Below are 23,772 nucleotides of genomic sequence, written 5' to 3'. Positions count from 1 at the left end.
CTGGCTAAAATAAGGATTTCAGTTCCTGAGTCTTGCCCTGTATCACTGTGCATGGCCAAGTTAATTTTGAAGCAGTATATAAACAACTGAAGAGATTTTAGATGCCCAGAGGGCATGTTCCGCCATAGCTGTATTGAAAGGGCTTTTATAGAAAGAGCAGAAAGACAAACGCTGTGTGGTTACGCCACAAGAACATCTGAGGCAAAAACAGCTCCAAAAGTATCTGCTGTCCATATGACTACAAAGTGGTGTTACGCAATGTGCAAACACAAACCCACACTCCTACCCACACAAACACCGGTGCATGCTTGTGTCTCCCCCCCCCCCCCATTTCACACACACACACACCACACACAATCATGTGAGCAAAAAACAGCACTATGAGGTTCACTGCTCCAAGCGCTGGAGGAAGCTGGAGTAAAATGTCAGACTCCCACTAAAGCCTTTAACAATAACCCTGGAGTCAGTCTTCTTTTCCCAGACTGAGCTGGCCCCCATACCGAGCTCTCCTTTCTACACCATCGCATCTCTGCAGCCCTCTCATCCAGACACCGTGAGAAGAACCGGAGGCTGCGCGTGTGTCTGTTGTCAACGTGTGTTTGTGAACCTTACTTCAATCTACTGTTTATTATGGAGGACAAATTAGTTGACAAACTCAGTTCAAACCCGAACTGTTGTGCGTGCCGAGGATGCTGTGATCTCATGCAAGCGTCATGCAGTCACACCCGCAGGGTCACAAACGCTCCAAGCGCTTTTCAGCAGCCCGATGAGAACAGATGTGCAGTGGAAGCCCAACTCAAGCACCTCGACTCCAACACCAACTGCCGCGCTTGCTTAGCAATTTATAACCACGATCGCAAATTTCTGAATGCTCAGAGGCCTACAGGTGACACCTGTTAGCACAAGAACACAGACACCAGAACATAAATGCCTTGCACGAAATCAGCAACATTAAATTAAAATTTACACTCCACAATGTGCAGCGAGGTCAGAGGGGGCTCGTTTGGATCTGCACGGCTCGCATGCCTGCGTGACAAGGCTGGCCCTCCTGACAGGCCTTGGCATTTTCACTATGGCACTCCGAGACGCACAGATGCCACGCTTCAGCCGGCTCGCATTTCCCAGACGCGGGGCGTCAGATCGATGCCATGGATCAGTTGACCCTGTCTCGCTACAATCCTCACACGCCTAGCAGCGCGGCAGTCACAGTTCAATGCAGTGGAGCAGCCCAGCCGTGAGACAGGCGGAGGGGTCCTTGACAGCCGCCGTTCCAGCTCGGCTGAGCAAACGTCGGCTCCTGCCTGGCAAATTAACACTAAGGGTCTGCACGGCTAACCTGGACACATCTGCACGCAGTCATTTAATTCCCTCACTAATGTAACTGAGTATTCTGAGCGTGTCTATACACAGAAACACACCCTACATGTGCAAACCGCACCTACACGTGATTATCATCATTAATAAATATGCCTGTGCACACACGCACACATATAAACGGAGACGTGACCTTTACTTACACCAGCGGGAATATCCAGGGGAGGGAAGAAAGGGAGATATTTAGCGTTTCACTCTTCTTTTGCAGGTAAACAATGGCGTAAAAAGGTGTAAAAAGTTCTAAAACACTGCCAACTATAAGCCACATTAAGCTACATTCTCAATGCCGTTTCATGTGTAAGGCTTTAAAGTGCGTCCCTTCACTACCTGGCCCCTGGTTGATGCATCCTGGCACACATCCAAGAACTCTAGTACAGGTCAGTTATTGACTGGGATCAAAGTGCATGACTGATGAGGAACTCACAATCCCCAGCTCACTACAGGACCCGCAGACTGAACATTCTTCATCAAACACTGCAAGGTCTTTGCGCGCGCACACACACACACACACACACACACACACACACACACACACACAGGGCTCCCCACAGAAGATGGGAAATCAGGTAGGAAAGGAAAGATTGGGCTTCTTCTCGGCAGTCACTGTAATGCGGGGGGGGGGGGGGGGGGGGGGGGGCATTGTTGTTCTGACAGTCATAGAGCAAAAAGAGAGGTGGATCAATACAGACAAGCCCCTTGGGCTCCTTCAGTTGTGATGAGCTCAGAAGGCAAATGAGCCACTTTCACACCCTGGCAAGGGAAAGTCATTTTCCAATTACGGCGCTTTTTAATGGCTCCGGCAGCCCAGGACAGGTCCTGGGCACGGACGGAAGCTCGGGGTGTGGAGGCAGAAGGAGAGCAGGGTGCCGCGCCGACAGGAGTCGTGGCTAACGAGAGCCGCGGCAGGTGAAGGGTACTGCTGGGATTGGTCGGCTGTAGCATGGTAGACAGCAGGAAGCATCTCCCTCATGTCAATGGGAGACACAGTACAGCTGTATCAGGCATCACTGTCCTACTGCGCGCAGAGGAAAATAACTCCCGATTTAAAAAATACTTAATTCAAGAATATGTACACTCTTATTACAGTGAGGGCTAAGACAAAACATTTAAAAAAAACAAACAAACAAAAACATTATTTTCAGAAGACTCCGCCCAGTGTTCTGAGGACAAAAAACCAAAACGACCGGTTCTTGGTCCAAACGCACAAACAGCCCGTTTCCCCTTTAAAACTTCACTGCTCTCTTCTTCGTTTCGTCTCCACACAAAAGGCAGGCCATCGCGAGTTGTAATTTGCTTGCATGATTTGGTGAAACATCTGAATAGCGTCCGGGGGCTCGGAGCGTGTGGCAGAGAAGATTAGCGACAAAAGCCAAGCTGCAGCCCTCTCGCTGCTCGCGGGCTTGCGGCTTTGCTAGCCAAGCGCGAACTAGCTCAATCTGTGAATGCGAATTTCTAAACCTCCGAGTCCGGTTACAGTACAGCTGACATACAAATCAACGCCAGACACACTTCGATATAGAGCATTATACAAACACCCCCCCCCAAAAAAACCCTCGAATGCGTTTTAAAATGCTGCGCTTTCTGCATAAGCCTGCAAAGGCTGCGTATACAAACGAACAGGTTGCATGCCATGGACTCGTTACTGCCCGGTGCAGTGCAGAGACACATTGTTTCGCATAGACTTGTGATTTAAAGCAATTTGTTCGAGACCTTCCATGTGGTCTTGCTGGTTGAATAACTGCTAAGCCTATATCTGTGCAGACACACACCCACATACACACACACTCCCACACACTCTTTCACCCATATACACTCATGCACTCTTTCACCCACACACACTTTTAACCATAATGGGCTCAAATTACTAATCCTTTTCTCTTTGATCTCGCCATCACATACCCAAGGCTAGAGTAAATGGTGTCTCCATCGGCTGGCTTCCCAACAGAGCATCAAATTAATAAAAATGCTTAGAGACAGTGAGTTTAAAATATTAAGAAAACAAACAATCAGCAGGGTGTATCTTTGGATCATATGTAAATATTGGCCTTTCCAAAAAGACCTGGCCACTGCACAATAGGCCACAGACAGCCAAGAGGGAGACTACGAAAACCCATTAGAAGCTTCCATGTTGTTTAAAATGGTGAATTATTAAATGTTACAGCTGGATCGTGGCACTCTCTGAAAAGGGCATGTGTGTGTGGGTAAGTGTATGTGGGCGCGCGAGCAAGCGAGAAAGAAAGAGAGAGAGAGAGTGTGTGTGAAAAAACAAAGACCTTCCATGGGAGGAGCCAAGCATCCAGCATCACACCATCACAGCAGGTGCGCTTTCAAGTTCATCACCCGTGTCTCTCTATTGCGCTACACCTGTGGATGTCCTTCAGTATGGCATGCTGGGTAAACTCGAAGTGACGCGCACACGTCTACGGTACCGTCTGCGCATGGCGAGCGGCGCCGCTGCCTCCGGGTTGGCATGCCAGAATAACCGACCTTGGTCACTTCAGAGCTTGTCAAGAAGGACCAGCCCCCATATCAAGTCCCTGTGCTGTTTAATTGGACACAGTTGACCGGATCCCACCTCCCCAAGGCTGAAGCTGCTTGTTTATTTTCATATATATGAGAAAACAGTGATGCATAATGCAAATTCCCCATCACAATGATTAATCTGTCAAACCATGAAGTAAGAACATCATCTCCTTAACTTGCCATTGTAAATTAGTGGAGGAAACAGCCGTGTCGTTTGATAAAATAATTTGTAACCACAAAAGCTTAATGGTTGTTTAAAAATGATTTCAAGGTTTAAATGACTGTCAATTGATATCAATTATATCCCTGCATTACATTTAGGTCTAATTGCAGCCGTTTCTTCTGTTCTGAGGCTCTGAACAGTCTCCGCAATGCGTCCAGCAGTACCAACCAATTTACACTGACCACAGCGAGAAGCAGGCATACAGTACATACAATGATAAAATGATGTTATATTTCTGCTACTGCAGCTTACCGCAGCCCATACCCAACCAGGAGGTCAGCCGTACTGTACAACACGGCCACGTTCAATTCTGAGTAATTACATACATAAAGCTTCAGTACCCTATTAGTAACGTCCTGTAGTTCCTGAGGTTATGAAGGGTCATTAACATGCGTTACAAGGATCCCACAGCGGACATCTCCATGCCGGCACTTCACCCAAAACGCACAGCTTCACCACGGAGGCGTCAACGTGATGCGATTCCATGCTCCTCACACGTATAAATGGAGGACGTGGCATCGAGGCAGATAAGAACATGGAATTGAAAAAAATCCTTCCATTTCTTATAGCCGTGCTCGAGTGATGGTGCTGTGGGCTGCAATAAAGATTACACTGGAAAGATGCATTGTGTGTCCACATACTGTATTCGAGAGAAAGTGCCAAACTACACATGCCCGCAACACAGACCGTTTTTAGAAAGCGTCAAAGCTCTTCTTGTTACCCTGGGATTACCTTGTTACCCTGGGCGAGCACGAGAGAGGGAGAGGGAGGTTGGCTAGATGAAGCCTGCCAGAGGGCATAACTCAGATCCATTCAATCTACTGCCACATTCGCATGTTGCCATTAAGCACCACATACTGCATGGAAATGAGCTTTTTATTTGTCTTTGTGCAGCTGGGATGCAAAGACGGGCACATCCATTCCACTCGCCCACCAGCAGCTGGAAGCAGAGGCTGCTGGAGGGTAAATGTCTGTCAGGAGTGTTTACAGGCCTCATGGTGCAGTGATGCGCCGGGAGCTGGTGTGACGGCCCAGTAAACACCGAAACAATCCAGTGAATCCTCTCATCCAGGGTCTGACTAACGCTCCGAGAACCTGTGTGTGTGTGTGTGTGTGTGTGTGTGTGTTTGTGTGTGATTGATGAATGAGGATGGTGCTTCCAAGTGTGGCCATAAGCATTTCTCCGATTGGACACAAAGATCCATATCTTGTCACGGCCTTGAGAATGAACAATACAATGGACAATACAACACGTGCTACATGTGAGAGGTCATGTTCTGACAGGATGCATGTGTTTGTGTGCTAGTAAACTAAAAAGTTATTAAAAACGAAGAGCGAAGGAGAACGAATGTTTTTTGGTTTGTTTTTATTATTCTCCTACAAACAGCAGACCGTCAGCTCTGTGACTCTCCCTTTAATTTTTTTTGTGCGTCTCTAATCACGTGACTCCATTCGGGTAATGAGTTCCAAACGGCGGTGCAAGGCCCTCTGTGTCAACCTGCAGCAGGAGCGGCGCATATGATGTGCGTTGGCCAGGAGCCAGCAGTGTCATTCCGCCGGGTGCGGGAATGACAGCCTTTGATCTGCTCGTCTGAATACGGATGAGGAAGAGGATGAGGGGCGTTTCACCGCGTCTGAGTTAGACCTGGCAGACGGCAGGTGTTTCCCGCTTTCTTTCCCTGCTACGTCTTCATTCGACGTGTCTCCTCCCAGAACTGCTGCATCACCAACTGCCTGCATTTCATTGTTTGAACTTGATTGTGGGAATGGCAGTGAAGGTCATCGAGTTCCCTGAGGATGAAGCAGGATGAATTCATTTCATGAGGCTAATGCATTGAATTTCATTGGTGCGCAAACAAAGTAGAGCCTCTTGACCAAGAAATGCACCGAAAATAACACCGACTGGGCGTATACTGCTGCATGTATAAAAGAATCCCGTTAAGTGATAGACAGACTGCAGCCCTGTCCAGGTGGGAACCAACCCTGGACATGCACCTGGACCTGCGCTGACAGGACAGGCTCCGGCCTGCCACGACCCTGAATCGGATTAAACAGTTTAGAAGATTAAGTTTAAAAAATTAAAAAGTTAAAAAGAATTGCTGCATGATACAGAGACAACATTTACATTTACTTTGATTAAAATATTACTATGCTATATAGTAGAAAGCACACTTAAATATGTTACATGCTTAAAGTGTGAACTGCATTATTCTGACAAAAAAAAGAAAAAAGATTTGTGTTTATTAGATAAAACGAAGAACCTGACTCAGCAAAAACACAAAAAATTCATCAAGAATGTCTGAAGTTGGTTGAGATACTTACTGCATACAATAAACAAAAATGATTACTTCCTAGTAGGACTCATTTACATATTTCACCCCTGTGCAATACGAGTATTGTAAAGTCCAATACTGTGATTATGTTTAACGCGTACTGTGTAGCCTTAACCAAAACTGCTGCTCTCGAGCATTAGCATTCCAGCCACAGGTGTCCAAACTCTCATCAGATGTCTCATCAGTGACTTCAGCAACGCATAAACTACAGTGAATCATCCCTTGTCGTTCATTGGCGCCCCACCCCACCCCAGAGGTCACACGAGTTCAGGAACACAGCTTTCTCAGGCAGCGCCCGGCTGTGTTGTACGCACAGGCATGGGAGTACAGTTCCTGCCACCACCACAGACCAGGAAAGAAGCCGCTTATTTCAGTCCAAATCCCAAAGCTTCATATGTCCCCTGTACGCACTCCTCATAACCGGTAAACATGATCATTTTCCACTGATCAAGGATCATTTTCGCATGTACTCTCGTCATGGTGAAAATGAACACCCGGTGAACGGATCAGATTCCGGATCAGTTTACCAGAAGTGAGTTGCAGTGGGAATTAATCAGTCCCAAAGCACAGCAGTCAGACATTGGCCTCTCTCCCTCTTTGAAGCAAAAGCATTATGTTGTCATGGCGATGCTGTAATTGGGAAGATCTAGTTGGTCTGTCAGTGGCATTTCTCAGTGTTTCTGTGGGCAACCACTGTTTCACCAGAGCCTTTAGACGACTGCAGAAATATATGCTTTTGTTATAGATTTAGTTTGAACACTTGTTTTTTTTCATAGACATAAATGAAAACAGTTATAAAGCTGTTACAGGGCAAAGTTTTAAAATGTTTCTGGCACACAACACAAACAACTGTTTACCCTTCCTTGTTTATATTTCAATTAACGTGCAGCCACTACCCAATTATACAGCGGGCTCATTTCCCATTACACAGCACTACTCATCTAATTCTCTCTTTAGTTAGCTTACAGCGATCTACCAGTAACAGGGCTGTCCCCCATCACAGGCATACCAGCTAGGACGACAATGAAGTCAGGTCCCGCAAGCTGCATCTCTGCACTGCTGAGCAGTGCTTTTAGACAGCCATAATCAGAAGTGTTACATATACCGCAGTCTAACGAGGTGCCGGACTGGAGCAGTTTGCACGTTAAGCTCTCTTTGTGAACTATATGTGACATTAAAGCAAAGCGCGAACCAGATCAAGCGGCCAGCAGGTCTCGCTTCCGCGCCGGACTGTTAATACGGACCACGTCCCTCCGACTCCGCCAGTATATCCGGCCGTCGTTTTGTCCGGCCCTCCTGACCCAATCCTCCTGACTCACCAGCCTGTTCCCGGCTCGTCTGCCGGGGGCTCTCTGCTCTCCACCTAGCCAGCCTGTCACATCCGCGTGGCAGAGTACAGCGAGACAGCCGCTTTGGAGGAACGCTGGAGGGACGTGATCGCTTGTTGCAAGGTACGCCTCGTTTCTCTTCACTAGCGTCACTGAGACCAGCGGTCCCAGCGGAACAGGGTGAGGGGCGGCCGAGGTGCACGATTCAACCCCCTCCAAGACAAGCACGAACTGCAACACCATCCCAAATGAAAATCTATGACTGGTCCTTTTGTTTGGGATACTGAAACAGTCTGACTCCATTACACCTCATTAGTGGTTAGGAATCAGGAGGAGAGTTAAAGGCCAGAGGAGAAGGTCAAAGGAAGGTTTTAGTGAAGAACTGTGGAAAGGTTTAAATAAATGAACAACCTCAGGTATTTTGTTAATAGACTTCTACCTGATACAGAACATGTGTAAGGCATTTATTCGAATGGACATCTTTGCTTTGTTCTGACTGACTATAAAAATGAGGACTCTGAAGCCATGGCAGGCAACACAACCAGCCAGACGCCATTACATTCAATTCAAAATAAACATTTTCCTGCAGTCTTGCAAAACTCAAGGTGCCTGATGACAATGTTCTGCAAGTGATTTGTCATGCATAATATCTCAATCTCATTACATATGCGCATTTAGCACCACATTTAAAAAAAAAAAAAAAAAAAGGCATGCGGCTTCTCTGCCACACTAACTTGAATATCCCCAGTTTGAATACTGAGTGCTTGTATGCTAATGATTCAGAACTGAGGATTCTCATTAATGCACAGCAGAGAAAAACTCAATTAGCATCTCTCTCCTTCTCTCTTCCAGTCAGGACCCTCATTTCACTGGTGGCATTAGATGAATCTCTGACCCAGAGAAAAGCTAAAGCCCATCCCAAACACATGATTTAATGAGTGGGTATACATCAAAAGAACAGCCTTGTAATTCATAGTGTGTGGCTGTAAATATGAAACAAAAGTGAGAGAGAGAGAGAGAGAGAGAGAGAGAGAGAGAGAGAGAGAGAGAGAGAGAGAACGGTCAGATTCAGTGAGCTGGCTTTGTTGATGCGCCTGGATGCGGCCGACAGCAGAATCGGCATTAAAAAAAATTAACACTGCCTTTACATTTCATTTCACCTCATGACACCCAGTCTAGAAAAAGCCAGCAGGATTAGAATTTTTGCTCCGGCGCAGTAGCCTCCCTGGTTCGCCTCCAAAAGGAGATTACAATGCACCCAGAAGTCAGCGGCTGATAAAGCTGAATCGCGGAGCAGTTTGGCAGTTTCTTTAGAAATAGTTAAATATTTAGAGCTGGGCATGGAAAGCCTGATCTTAGATACATACAGCAAAGAGGCTTTTGCTAAGAATGGGAAATGACTCCATTAAGCAGAGCATGGACACTTTGCTGCCATAACAATGTAGTGCCTGCAGGTAACTGCGGAACTCAATCCACTTTTTATGCAGTAGTGGAGCTCGCCCAGGTGGTATGTACAATGCTGGGCTAAATAACTGTCAGCCTGACTATAAATTCTGTTATTGTAGTAGATGGTCAGAATATACAGAGTTCCCAATAAAGCAGCAGTTTTCTGTCAGAGAATACTTCTGAAATGAATCCAAGAACCAACATTCAGTACCACGTTAGAAGCACAACACAAAAGGCCTTCAGCAGAGGAAAATGAGGTGCTTCCTAATTGGCTCCACATATTTTGAACGTATTAATTGAAGTAATAGCAGCAACAAAGCCTCATTTGAGGTCATGCACTATGATGGCACTCATAATATTAATTTTGTTAAGTACCTCTTCACCACAATACTGTGCAATGCACTGACGTAGTGGTTTATAAGGGCAAAAGTTCAAATAAACGACACCTTCAGACACATTAATAAGTTCAGCTATATGAAGCTATTTTACTCGCAAAAAGCAACAAGATTTCCCACTCTCAGTCCCACTCAATACATGCTGAACACTCAACAAAAATCTCCATTTTGAAACAGTCGCTGAAGTGCTTTTATTTCAGCAAACAAGTGGACAGCATCCTTACTAGAGTTAACCTGCCTGTTCACCTCTCGCCCGCTCCCTCGGTACGCAGAGTAGGACAGTAGGATTTGAAACGGCTCCCACATGTCTGCACATGCGGTGGGGGAACTAGGCGATTCCTATCTGGAATCGGTTTGGACTCCGTTTTCGGGCACTGACAACTCCCAACTGTCACACACAGCTTGTGGGCTGCTGGCATACTCGGGATAAATTATAAATAGGGAAGGCGGGAAAAGACAGAACGGTTCAATCGCCGTTCTAACTCTCGGTAAAAACCATTTGCAGGGCAGCAGCAATGAAAGAAAAGTCCCAACGTATCCCACACATGCTGTTCATTGCTGGAAAAATGTCGATTCAACTCCTAATCACATGCGCCACACACACACACACACACACACACACACACACACACACACACACACACACACACACACACACACACCCCTGAGCTAATGGGCCACAAGGAAGGATGTAAAGACCACGAGCCAACCACCGCAGCGGGAAGGACTAGCATGTACTGTTTGCATCCACAGTATGCTGCAAGTCCATGGTCGTGCATGCTACATTTGTGCAGAAAGGAGAGGCCTGGGTTCTGCCTTCAGCTATTCGTGAAGCTGAGGCACACAGCTGGAGCCTGCGTGCACAGCTCATGGACTCCATTACTACGGAGGGAAGCCCAAAAACTTGAAATGTCCTTTTAGAGTGTCAAAACAACAAGAAGTGATTCAGCCAAGTGGCAGAGCTGCCAAACAGAACTTTATCTAAGGCAACTTCAAAGAACTCCTAAAATCCACAGCAGAGCCAATACTATGTTTAATGTTCAAGGTCACATAACTGGAAGTCTCTAATCTTGCATGGGCTCTGTAGATAGTGTGAAGAAGAACTAGCTTCATGCAGAGTTTTTATTTATATATCTTACACGGTAAGCGGAAGCCATCCTATGAATCTGCACAACTGGCTCCAACTGGATGAAAGTTCACGTTTAAGCATCTTGGGCAGACGTTTTCAGCTGCCCTTTCACACCGATTCAGGATAGCATCGCACTCGTCTCCTCCTCACCTTAACAGCTGTAGTCGCCAACACGAGACTGATCTCAGAACAGCAGAACGACCCCGTCTGCTCGATTGAAAGGGTGTTGAGAACTTGGACATCTTTAGGCAATTAGTGGGGGCTACCCTGGCCTGGGTCGATTTCTTGAGCCTACCCTCCTGTCAGCCTTAAAGGTCTGCCCTTTCAAGCTTGTGGCGTTTTTCTACCCTTAGATCCCTGCTTTAATCTCCTCTCGTTTGCCATCACTTCCATGGGCTTGTGCAACACATCAATGACACATTAATATACATCGCAAGAGTTGAGGCTGTACTGCACATTGATTTGGATTTAATTGAGCAACTGAGAAAAGATTCCATTGCTTCTTTTCATCTTTTCTCTACAGCACTCTGTGGATATTATTCATTATAGAACAGAGGGCAAGACCCTTGAGAACACGAGCTTGCTGATTCCGTGCACTTACAATCAAATACACTGGTTACTGTTAGTATGCTAAATGTCTTATTTAACCTAGTCACGCCGGGACACATCAGAGCATGTAGGCGATAGGAAGCCATCAATAAGCAGAGTGCACACACACAAGATGAAGTAACCCAACAATAATTTTCATAATAAAAACAACAAGCTACACGTTTCCCAATCAGATCTGCTTGTCTCGATCTGCAGTCTGTCAGTGTGAATTGAATAACTAAAATCTATATTTTACAGAATATGAACAGCCAAACAGATTTTTCCTTGGTGGTTGTGCGCGCAGGGTGAACCAATCTAAATACAGTGTTTACTGGGCCATTTTGATTCTCCTTACTAACTTTCCTCCAACTGTCAGCTAAAAGCCCACCGACTGGCCTCACAATGCGAGAGCCATAATGAGGGGAAACCTAACATGACCACGTTAATACAAAGGCCATCCACTGACAGGAAGGTCAGTGATTCAATCCAACATCTCAGTTTTCATCTCTCGTGGACAGGTTTGGCTAATCGCATTCAGCCCTTCAAATACACAGGCAAGAGCAAACTGTTTACTGAGGGATGGAAGACTCTTAGCATGTTACCCAGTGCAGCACATGGCAATGTTGAAGAAGAATTCAGCAGGGAGGGATATCATTTATAACTAAAATCATTACATCCCTGACTGCATGGAATTGGCTCTTTAAATACCTTAACACTAAATTTTCTTATTCACACATCAACAAGGGTTAGACCAGAGGAAACACAAATGAAATTAAACAAACGGTCGTTGACTAAAAACCAGGCACTGCTCAGAAAACATTTCCGCCCGGTCTATTTTCAATCCTAAGGCAGCAATTAAGAAATGCCAGACACTTGAAGCTTTAATGATGCCTGTAAGAAGACACACTTGTATTTCCACACCCCAAGATGGTTTTAGAGGCAGAGCTTTTTCCTTAAGATCACAAGTTGACAACTATCAAACTAGAATTTGATATCATCCCCATGCCAACAAACTGTTTGAAAAGCTTGCCAGTAAAAAGGTCTCTGCTGTTGCCAAATCACAAATGTATGCACCTCAAATTCACTAGTTCTGTTATCATACAGGACAAAAATAGAGCTTTTTGGAATCATACACCCGACACCCATTAGACTGAATAAACAAAAATAGTCAAAGTCACGCAATTAAAAAATACTACTAGCTACTGACAGTGGGCCATGTCAGAGAATGTAAGCGATTAATAGCTAGTGAGAAGTATGGTGGCAGATCTCTGGTGATGTGGGACTTATTTTCTTCCAAAGACACTGGTACGTTTGTTAGGACACATCAAGACCTCACATTCCAAGACAGCTTAGAATGACACTAAGCTGCCTCCGCCAGCAGACCGCCAAGACTGAGCTGGGGATGACACTTCCAGCAGCTCAGCGATCCAAACTATACCTCTAAATCCACACAAACGACTCACTGACCAACTGCAGTGCACATCTCAGTCCTCTGACCTAAATGCCATTAAGAACCCATGAGGCATGCAAACACCCAATACTGGAGAAGCTGTCAAACAATTTAAGCGTCTTTCAAATGTTGGAAGGTCAGGATCGACAAAACACTATTGACTTATTCTATCATCGAAGTGCATCGAGTCCTGAGCTCATGTCATATGTGCCCCAACCACTGCACAGAGCCAAATATCATCCTTAATCCACACCTTACACTAGCCTCAGTATACAGACAGTATAAAGCCTCCCTAGCAGTACTAAACAGGGACAGTTCTAGTGCTGTCAAACAAATGGTTTTGGATTTCTTTAACCAAACATGCTGTTTAGAATCAATTCGATTCTATTTCATTCAATTACACAATTAAAATGGAGGAGGTCAAGATGTCAGTGAAACTCAAACCCGAGCTGGAATCAAGACTAACCTTATAAGGCTCCAGTCTACCTTCACATTAGTCAACAGGGATTTTGTACATACACAATGAAATGCAAGGTAAAATGTGGATGAACTGTGTAACCATTATTACTATTATATATATATCTTAATTTTGACAGTTTAATCAACCTATGTCATTAATGAACATACCAGTAAAACACAAGCCTTGTCTTTACAAATATAGCATGCAAAATCCAGCTCATTTTAAAGCTACTCTCTGCTGCCAAAGCATTCAGGGTAGCAAACTACTACTGGTCACTCAGTTAATGTAGTTTATAGTACACAGTGTCCTTTGCTAATACTTATTTTGATAAGATTCTTAATATTGTTACTAGATGATCTCACAATTAACCAGCTAGTGTGCAAATGACCTTGAACAAACACATGGCAAAGCTATTGTAACATGCTCAAGTGAGAACACCCTGGCTCTGCTCCGTGGTTTACGGTTATGGTTTGATAACACTGGGAGAATGTATGTGGCTGAAGAATACCACGGAGAGACCATAGCCCCAAGCACTAGTGAGTGGCACTGAAGAGAGACCATAGCCCCAAGCACTAGTGAGTGGCACTGAAGAGAGACCATAGCCCCAAGCACTAGTGAGTGGTACTGAAGAGAGACCATAGCCCCAAGCACTAGTGAGTGGCACTGAAGAGTGTGTATGTGTGTAGCACGGAGAGACCATAGTCCCAAGCACTAGTGAGTGGCACAACCCACACAATCATCTCTAAATCACAGGGTCGCTTAAAGGGGTTCTCGTTTTGACGTTCATAAACGCGTTGAAATGATCAGCGATTCACTGCAGGCTTGAGGTCCTCAAAGCCACGTGGATCGCTGTTTATCACGGCCAGGAAACAGACAGCTGTTGCCACATCTACGCAAGTCAAACGGGCAAACTCCCCGTCTATAAAACCCCAAACGGCACGCAACAGGGTCGAAGTCGAGCGAGCCTTTGAACGAGATCAACATCCACAATAAAGTCAAGTGATATTCAACATGCATGAGCTTGGATAGTGAAGCGTATTTCTGTATAGAGGTTCCACTTGTCACGGATCAGTCATGTCTCCGGTGCGTGGCCACGGCTCTGCCCGGTGTCTGTCCCGTCTCTGCTCCGTCTCTGCACTGCTCACCGAAAACCTCACCATTTGGAGAGCCACCATACAGCCGAAGTTCCGTAAATAATTACCAAACCGCTTTACGCAACGTTACATTTTAAAAACGTGGGAACTTCAACAGCGCTGAAAGGTCCACCACAACGTAGAGACGCTCTCAAACAAAATATTAGCGCTCCGAGTTTAAAACGCTGCAGATTTGCATCGCTACATCAGCGAACATATAACGCTACTATAAGCGATGTAAAAGTGCAACATTGTGTGGGATCGGACAACGAGTTTCTTCTTTTGAGCAGCCGCGAAAGGGATGTTGCTACAGAACAACACTCAAAACAACATGTGGCCTACGAAGATTTAGCAGGTCAACTTACCAACCGAGCTGGTGCCCGTTCCCGAACCGAGCAAGAGGTACCAGACCCACATCCTAATGTCTTTGTCGGCCTGCCCTGGGTTCACCCCGCTGTGGGCCAACACTCGGGGTGAGGTTAAAGTTCCGCGATTCCCCACTACTGCCTTGCCTGTGCGCCTTTTCTCTCCGCGGTTCCCCTTTCCCCCCTGCAGGCAAAGTTTTCTGACTCGGAGGAAGGTGAGCTCTCAGGGACAGCCGCGCAGAGCAAGGCCGCGGAAGGGGCGGGCGGAGCGGAGGCAGAGCTGCGCTGGGTATCGGGTTCACACAGCGAGAGGCGGAGACTTGTCCGCACAGCAGAGGAACACGACAGGGTACCGTGTCCGCACACAGACTGCAGTCGTAGTCTAGAGTAGAAAATCGGATCTTGACTGTTTATTATATAGTACTGTTTTATTATTGACTACTTACCGTAAAATGCAGCGGAAGAACAAAGTAACGACACACTGCTTAATCTTTATTGCAAAAAGCACAGTCTTTAAAAAGACTCAACGTCAACAAACAAACGAAAAGGACCAGAGCCTACCTGGGAAATGGGAGGAGGGTAACTAATTGACAAGAACACATTTCTACACATTGGTAAATGAGAAAAAGACATGACTAGACTAAATCAACCATTTACCAAACATTTACAACATTTAGTTTAAAACATTTAAAGGTCTGCAGAGAAGGGCATGGCGAATGCAGTCCCAACTGGCCCACACTCTAAATCCACACAGTTTTGCCTGCCACCATCCCAACAATTAGCTGCCACCCATACGGCTCTAACGAAGTCACTGAGGCTCACGGACGCCAGCCGTTCGAGCCTTTTTCCGAGGACATGATAGCCTTGAATCCCTTCTCCAGGCTGCTGAGTGCACCATCAGAGTAAACGATGCACTGATCCGTGGGGACACCAGCACGCTCTCGCTACCGCCACATGGCTGGTGGAATACAGAGCCTTTAAAACTGGCTTTAAACTGCCCTAGAGCTGCACTCCGCGTTAACGCCATCTTCTCCAGAGCCAATACCCACTCCACACAGACAGAACGCCAAACCTTGCACAGCTGGTGAGACACACCAGGGTGTCATTACAGTGCGAGGACGGGTACGAGTCTTGTTTGATAACCGCGCTGAGCACCTTGATAGTCCGTGCATAAGTACACCTGGTCATAGCAGTGACACCTGCGAGCCAGTGTAAACAGGGACAGCGAGCCATCTCCCGCTGATGTTGCACCCAACCCACAGCCCACAATGGAAGCTGCTCCTCACTGAGTAACCCCACTCCTGTTTCTTACCAGTTCAGGCTCACAGCACTGCCTGGCACAGTGTCGTCTCTTTCCGCTCTGCCAGTACACCAGGCTCTCCAACGCCACTTGCTCGGAGGCTGCTCGACATGTCTCTCTGTGGCGCTCCTCGTCCATGTAGCCCTGATGCTGAGTTCTGCTCTGTCTGGCCTGGCTGTAGCCACTCGGATGATGGCTGGTGTGTCAAGCTCCATGTGCTGCCTCAGCTCCTCCTGTTTAGAAGTATTCCAGTGCTACTTTTTCCTCTGCAGTCTTTTTTGAATGCCAGGTGTGCCTGCTGAACCATTGAGCTTCGCTCCTCTGCCAGTACACTTATCTGCTCGCCCCTCGGCCTCTGGCTCTCTGGGAGCAGCTGCCTGACCGGTACTCGACTTCTAATCAGAGGGTTGCCATTTCAAGCCCCACCACTGCCAAGCTGCCACTGTCAAGTCCCTGAACAAGGCTGAGCTAAGTCATAGCTAGTTAATAATTGAATGCCATAAATGTAAATGTAATATCTGATTCATGTAACGCTTCTGAAGATCCATTGTCAGTGCTGTTAAGTCATCGTGCTTTCCCTCCCAGCGCCAAGCACAGGTGTTGCGGTGATGGCTGTAACCCAATCAGAATGCCAGGTGACCCCTTGCAGCTGTGCGGAGTACGGTTCCCAGGTAGTTCACACCTGAGACTCACTGTGCTGCTCTCCTCACCATCCTCCCCAGACAGCCGCTTCTCTCGTGGCTGGCTGAACCTGTCCAGCAGAGGGCAGGTGTAAGGCTTGGTATGTCTTCCTCTGAGCTTCTGATGCGGTGATTGGTTTCTTCAGCTCTGCAGCAAAATCCAGCTTGTGACACCGATTGGCCAAGAAATGCAGTTGCTGCTCAGGAAAAGAGCTCTTTATTTCAAAAATCATACTTTAATATGTATTTACAACATTTAGTTTGAAGTAAGTTGCACTTCTTTGGGTCTAAGGTCTATAGAGGTCTATGGAGGTCTATGGAGAGGTGCATTCTGGAGGTTCTGGGTGTGTTCCAGTGGAGGCAGCCACAATACTTCATATAATACTGGAAGTTTCTAACCCCTCATAATTCATGCCCACAAGCGCCATGCTGGTAATGAACGCTATATCAGTGCTTGAAATGGAAAGAAAGTGCTGCTACTCCACTTGTATTTTACTGGCTGGTATTAACAAACCATTTAATCAAATTAAGTGTTACATTCTGAATTTCTTCAGTGAATAAAATGTACTAGGAGACATCACTGATGTTCACAACATATTTATTTACACAAAGTAACAATTATTTATTTATATTTATTATTTATTTATATAAACATATTTTATGATATACAATAATATAGAATTATATATTTTATTTCTGTGTGTACTGTTGTGTGTGTGTGCACGCATTTGATCCTCTAACTAACAATCAGGCATTTCATCTTCGCTAATGTTACTGTTAAGGCTGAAGTCGGCTGCAGTAGTGTTGGCTTCATTTGTTTTTGCTACACGCTCCTCGCTGCTAGACGTGTTGCTAAGGTTACCTGGCTGCTCCTGCCCTCCGTTTAGTACTGGTGCGGGTTGAACTCTTTTGTGTCATTGTGTGACTCTCACGTTCTCTCGGGGCCCTTCTGGAGCCAGATCAGCAACGTTATATACCACTAACATTACTTAGACTAGCATTACGGTAACTTGTCTTGTATTAGACGTGTAGAGAAAATGGGAACGGGTGTGCGTGACGTAGTGCGTCCTGGGTAATGTAGCGTATGCATGTGAGAAGAATGAAATGCAGAAGTGCCAGTACTGCAGACCAGTGAGTACCTGCCCAGTTGGAGCAGTGACAGAAAGTGTAGTGAGTATATTATGTTATGGAGATCACATGGACTCAGTCATGCTCATCTGAAATAAGAACAAATACATACAGAGTGCAAGTAGCAAAGCCTCATGGATCACAAACTAGGGAAACGCATATGTTATAGTGTCGCATCAGCAGTGCCGCGTAGCCGTCCAGCCGTCCAGGTGATAAGTGAGTTGGTAGTATGCAAGCAGGGCTTGAGCTGGAAAAGACTGAGCGAGCGACTGCCACACGTAACCCACTCCAAAGAGAGTTCTCCAGTCATGCTCGGAGTAGACGAGCTAATGTTTCATCCTTCGAGCTTCGCTTGTTGCCTTTATCCCCACATGCAGCTGCGCGACCTCGGACGGCCTCCATTCACAAAGCTTCCCGTTATAGCTGCGTCATACCTGCGAGCCCGCGGACCAGAGCAGTCGCGGATAGCACCGTCTTTTCGGCGGAATTCGACATCGGTAGCCTTATCAAGCCGTGAGCGCATGCTGTAAATTCCACCTGCCCAGAGCTCTGCGTTTTCTCTTTTCTGCTTGCTCGTAGGATCAGCAAAATCTTTCGCATTTCAGAAGTGCTTTTAAAGGTATCTTGATGTAATTGTGGGCCTGTGCCTATAAGCAATCAAAAAAAGTCACATTGCCTTTTTAAACAATTCCTTTAGGTTCTGTAGCTTCTAAGGAGCTATGGTATACCAACATAGCAATGATATGATGCCAAGAATAATATTTAAAGTGTGCTGCATTGACTTGCTCACAGTTACTCATAAGCAAGAGTAACAGTACAGGTTTGGATTATTTCATATACAAGCTCACCCACTTAGAGCCTGTAGTTCTTACTGTACTGAGAACAACATGCTGACCTTGTGAAAGATTTGAGGTTGCTAAACATCATGTCTCTTTAGCTGGAATACTCTGAATGTTCAGAAGAATAAAATGGAAACTTAGCAACTCAACTTACCAGACTAGAGTTATAATGCACCCAGAAAACCCCGTACTAACAATAATAAACAAAGTTATGTATTAAGTCTGACAGAAAAACCATGCATGAGAGTTTCTCCCTCCTAGCTAATATATCTCCTTCTCACCACTGTCTCCCACATACTCCTATCTCCTCCGTTCCCAGTGACTCCTGCAATCCACTCTCCATCCTGCAGTGCTGGCGCTCTGCTACTAAGCCTTCACGCATAACCCAAGCTCAACTCTTCTGTGTTCTTAGCCTCTTCTGCAATCTCACTCCAAAAGGCAGCTGAGTCACTGACGGCGTGATCTCTGCACTTATGCTGAGCTAAAACCCCACATGAACGTGGTGTGCATTTACAAGGGTTAACAGGTGGAGTAGCACCAAGGTAAGACCCCTGTGAAACACTATATGTTGCACCAAAACTGTGCCAACCACGTATTTTTACTCGCACTGAAAGGTGTGGGCAGGTCGAGAAACGCATACAGGCTGGTAACAGATCGGAGCCAGAATAGACACATCGTAAAACAAGCAGTGGCTGTAACCTGAATACGTTAGGACCAGAGACAACGGTCTCGTGGCCACGCTGAGGCCGGAAAATGCCGACGTCGCATTTCGTAGGGCTCACGTGCATTTTATGGCCATGTGTTAACTTTGTGGACAGAAATAAATATGCCTGTTGACTCTGATACTGCCAAAATATGGACTGGCACAACAGGGACTGCGGTATTTTTGAACCCATTTTGGCTTAAAACCGCGCTCGGTCTGGCTCATTTTCCTCACTCCAAGCAGCCACATAAAGACACGTCCAGTTTCTCACAACAGGATATTGACCATGACTAGATCCCCACTAAAATATATCTCCTAATCACTGATTTCATTATTTTTGAAAGCAAGAACATTTATTAAATGGGAATCAGATAGTTGGCATGTCATTATGCATCTAAAATTCTATAATTTAAATAACTGCAATAATATCACAATTATGTAAATATTATTTTTTATTTTCACAAAGAACAATAAGCAAAGAGGTAAGTACTTAGACAAAGCAGTACACACAGAGCTAGTATACTACAAACATTTATTTATATTTAGAATTTTTGTTGTCACAAGTGCATGTCCAAGAATTTACAACTTTAAGAGTGTTAGCCTCTTCTCACAGGAACATGTTTTAAATTGCCACTGAAGGACGAGGTGGACTGACCGAGGTACATAAACAGATCACTAATCCGTATCACAGTGCCTGATATTAAATATAGAATTCTTCCCATTTAAACATTTTGGTTTATGAATATTTATACTACACCTACGACAGCGAGGACGAACACCTCAAACATAGTTGTCAACTATGTGTATCGCAAAAATAAATAAATAAATACATTTTAAAAAGCATTGGCAATATCTATATTCTATATTAATAATGCATTCATATTAAGTGCAGTCTAGTGGCACATAGGATACTGAGAGCCATCCTGACATTAATGGAAGGGGTTCAGATGGAAGTGGAGCCTACAACAAAGACCGACACGCTCAGTGGCATTCCATCTCATTAAGTAATGATGAGCATCTATAAACGGAAGGCCTTCAGGGCCCAATTAGCCTTTGTGCAAGCGATGAATGCGTTTAGTGTAGGCCACGGCCTGCATGTTGTCCGATTAACCCAGCATTAAACCCTAATATGAAGGTAGCCATTGACTTAATCAATGGAGAAGCTCTATTAGTGGGCACCTTTGGGTAACTGATGTAGCGCGGAGATGCTGGCAGAGGGATCAGGAGACTGAGATGACCTGGATCACTTCCTGCTGACAGGAGACGTACGTGGAGCGGAGTTGGGGAGAGGCAGGTGGCTCCCGGCCATTTACGACGCGGATGTAACTGTGTCGGTCTTTTCTGCGCCAGCGGAGAGGCAGAACACTTTTACTGCGCTTTCTAAAATTGTCATGGGTTTATCTATGGAAGTCTAGAAATATGGACAGATAGTCAGAGATTCCTCTGTCTATACCGCATATGTCCATCTATCATAAATCTACATTTACATCTATATCTACAGTATATCTATAATTACTTTTGTTGAATATTTTAAAGCTACAGAAATACTTTAAAACTTTGCTTTTATGCACCCTGGGAATATTGTACTTGATACAGCCAAGATGATCGAGCTACACTGAATCCAAATGACAGACAGACAAAGAGAGAGAGAGAGTGCGAGGGAGAGAAGGAGAAGGCAGGATGATGAATCCCTGTCACAGCGCTGTCAGTGCCGATACAACGTGAGGTCTGGGGATGACCCTCCTGACTGAAGCGTTCCATCCGTTCCTACACTCCTTCACTCCTGCTCTTAATGAGCTCTGCGTTCTGCGAGGGTCAAACAGAGGGCACAACCGTTTGTTCGTTTGTGTTTGAGGACACACCCACAAACACTCCACTCCAGCAGTGACTGCAGCAGCTAGGCAGGCAGTCTGGGATGGCAAATCTCCATACCACAGACCCATCAGCCCTTTGCAAAGTACCCACCTTCCTTAGAGTACACTAATTAATTAACCAATCCCAGCTAGTGCCTTCTGCCTAGTTAGCATGACAGCCACACAGGCTGCGTTGCTGAGATGTTGGTCAGGCACTTAAAATTCAACAAGAGTGCAGTGGAAAGAAACGGAAAGAGAGAGAGAGAGAGGGAGAGGGAGCAGGAGAGAGAGAGAGGAAAAGAGGGAGGAGGTGTAGAAAATGCTTGTCCTTCAGTGCCCCTTTTTAGTGGTCTAACTGTGCTTGATTTTTTTTTTTCCATTATCGCCCTTCTGTCTGCCACTTAATTTCCCTGCTCTCTCCACCTTCTGACAATTCTGGTAACAACCTCGCAATCTTACAGCGAATTACACGATTTATAACATTCTTATTAATTTACCTCAGACTTATTATCAGGTTCTCAGTGATAAATACTGTGAAAATGAAAATGCGGATGGAGACGGTGTGAAAAGGACACCGAAGGGCAATTACACCACGGGTAGTGTGTGCAGGCATCCGCCTTCCTAGCGTGCTCCAGCTTGCCTTAGCGGGCGACAGCCTGGTGGGTAGCGTCATGGGCCTCCCGAGCTGTTTGGAGCACTCGCTCCCTAATTCTGTCAGTCTGCTTGCTGCAGGGTTTTTAACTGGCAGCAGAGCCTATTGCGTGCCGAGCTCCACCAGGTCACGGAAGCATTAACCTTGAGGGTGGTGGGAGATCAGAGGAAATATACAAAATGAAGCTGATGTAGAAAACTTGAAGAATTCACAATAAGGTTTATAAGCACATCAGAAAAAGTCAGCACACACTTCAGCCTACTGTTCCTGAGTTTTACTAATTTAGGTACTAAATTAATTTCTAATTTAGCTAATTTATATGTTTATTTTTAAGACCCTGCACAAACCAATGAGAACTACCATTTGGAAGCTAGTAATGTAATAATACAGGCAGGGGTAGCTATGTGGTTAATGTACTTGACTTGTAATCTGAAGGTTGCTGGTTGAAGCCCTGCCCCTGAGCAAAACCCTTAACCCTCAAGTTGTGTTCAGAATTGTAAGTTGCTTTGGATAAAAAAAAAGCATCAGCTAAATGGTGTAAAGAAGCATAGGGTGTGACAGAACCCAACCCATATTTTTCAAACGAGCCACAGTGCAAACCCGGGACCAGTGCGGAAGGGCCACTCTGGCTTGCTCCAGGTTCCAAAGGTCTCCTAGGGTGTGAAATAATGAGAGCTGTGGGGATTAGCGTGCTGGAGAGGGAGCTGAATAAGGTGCAGAGCAGGAGGAAGCCGAGGAAGCCGAGGGGAGAGGGGGAGGGGCTATGACACAGAGGGAAGGATAAAGAGCTCGTTTGGAGCAGAGACTTTGATCACGCCGGGAGGAATTATCAGCTCGTTACTCCACAAAATGCCTCGGAAGGTGTGGGGAAGGCATTCTACCTGGCATTTTGTCCAATGTACAGCCTCCACCCTTCACACATGTAAGCACACATGCACAAACAAACACACACAAGCATATATACACACACAGGCCGGCTATACACCCTTGTCTGTTGTCACCATTTTCTTGCCTTGGGCATCTTGCTTGGGTGAAGAGACCCAACGGTGCGTAATTATTGACTGTGGTGGCAAATAATAATACTTGATGATCCCTCAAAGAGCTCATACTGGTTAAACAGCAGCACCAATTACCAGCGGGTGCGTTTTAATCGGCACGGTCCTGAACATTCTAGAACATTCTTGTCTCGTCCTTGAGCCAGCCACGACACTGAATACAGAGGAACTCTCGACTTTCCCAGCATAAACAGCTATGTGGTGCTATTTTGTTTTGCTTTAGTTCCTTCCAAACCTTAATCACAACAGTAAACCGTTATAAGTGAGAGTTCTGATGTCATGGTAACGGACAGTTCCCACCTTCAGTACGTTTTAGGGAGGAGAAGTTGGGGTATAAAATGAAATCAGCCTTCATCAGCTTGAATCCGACAAATTTGGTGTAGATGGAGATGGAAAGAAAATGAGAGTGAGAGAAAAAAGGGAACGAGAGAGAGAGAGCGAGAGAGAGAGAGAGAGAGAGAGAGAGGTAAAGGAGAGTGAACATGTCAGTCACTGGAGATGCACTGTTATAACCTCAGTACATCACCTAAACAACATTACAGCATTAACATGAATGAAATGTGTTTGTATTTATCCTGTGAACATTAAGTGGGGTAAGAGCATCTTTGCATCCTGAAGGAGGGGCATCATGCTAAGGACACTGCTGCAGTATTTAGACCAGAGAAAGCCACACATGAACCGGTGATGATATTAGACTTTTTTGGAACAGGAACACGTGTAAAACTCTGGGTATGTGACCCGGTCGACAAGCTGTGACACTGCAGTACAAGAGATGCTCATCAATCTCTCTGCTCCCTGGGTAAACACACCCCCGA

At 45.7% G+C, this 23,772-nt stretch overlaps 1 protein-coding gene across 2 annotated transcripts in view; it reads right to left on the bottom strand.

Annotated features, from left to right (window-relative positions):
* Positions 1-15,062, bottom strand: part of ldlrad3 (low density lipoprotein receptor class A domain containing 3) — a 53,938-nt gene extending 38,876 nt beyond the window's left edge. The window contains exon 1 of one of the 2 annotated variants that reach the window (XM_081711902.1): positions 14,748-15,062. In XM_081711902.1, coding sequence (XP_081568028.1) covers positions 14,748-14,799 — 52 coding nt within the window. In that variant the 5' untranslated portion in view covers positions 14,800-15,062. The remainder of the gene's footprint in view (positions 1-14,747) is intronic. The other variant, XM_035520653.2, reaches the window with a different exon arrangement.
* Between the last annotated feature and the right edge of the window lie 8,710 nt (positions 15,063-23,772).

The sequence above is a fragment of the Electrophorus electricus genome, chromosome 4, assembly GCF_041902795.1.
Source record: "Electrophorus electricus isolate QZ-2024a chromosome 4, ASM4190279v1, whole genome shotgun sequence".
In the NCBI taxonomy this organism is placed as follows: domain Eukaryota; kingdom Metazoa; phylum Chordata; class Actinopteri; order Gymnotiformes; family Gymnotidae; genus Electrophorus; species Electrophorus electricus.
The sequence above is the reverse complement of the archived record's forward strand: the minus strand, read 5'-3'. Positions and strand labels throughout refer to the sequence as shown.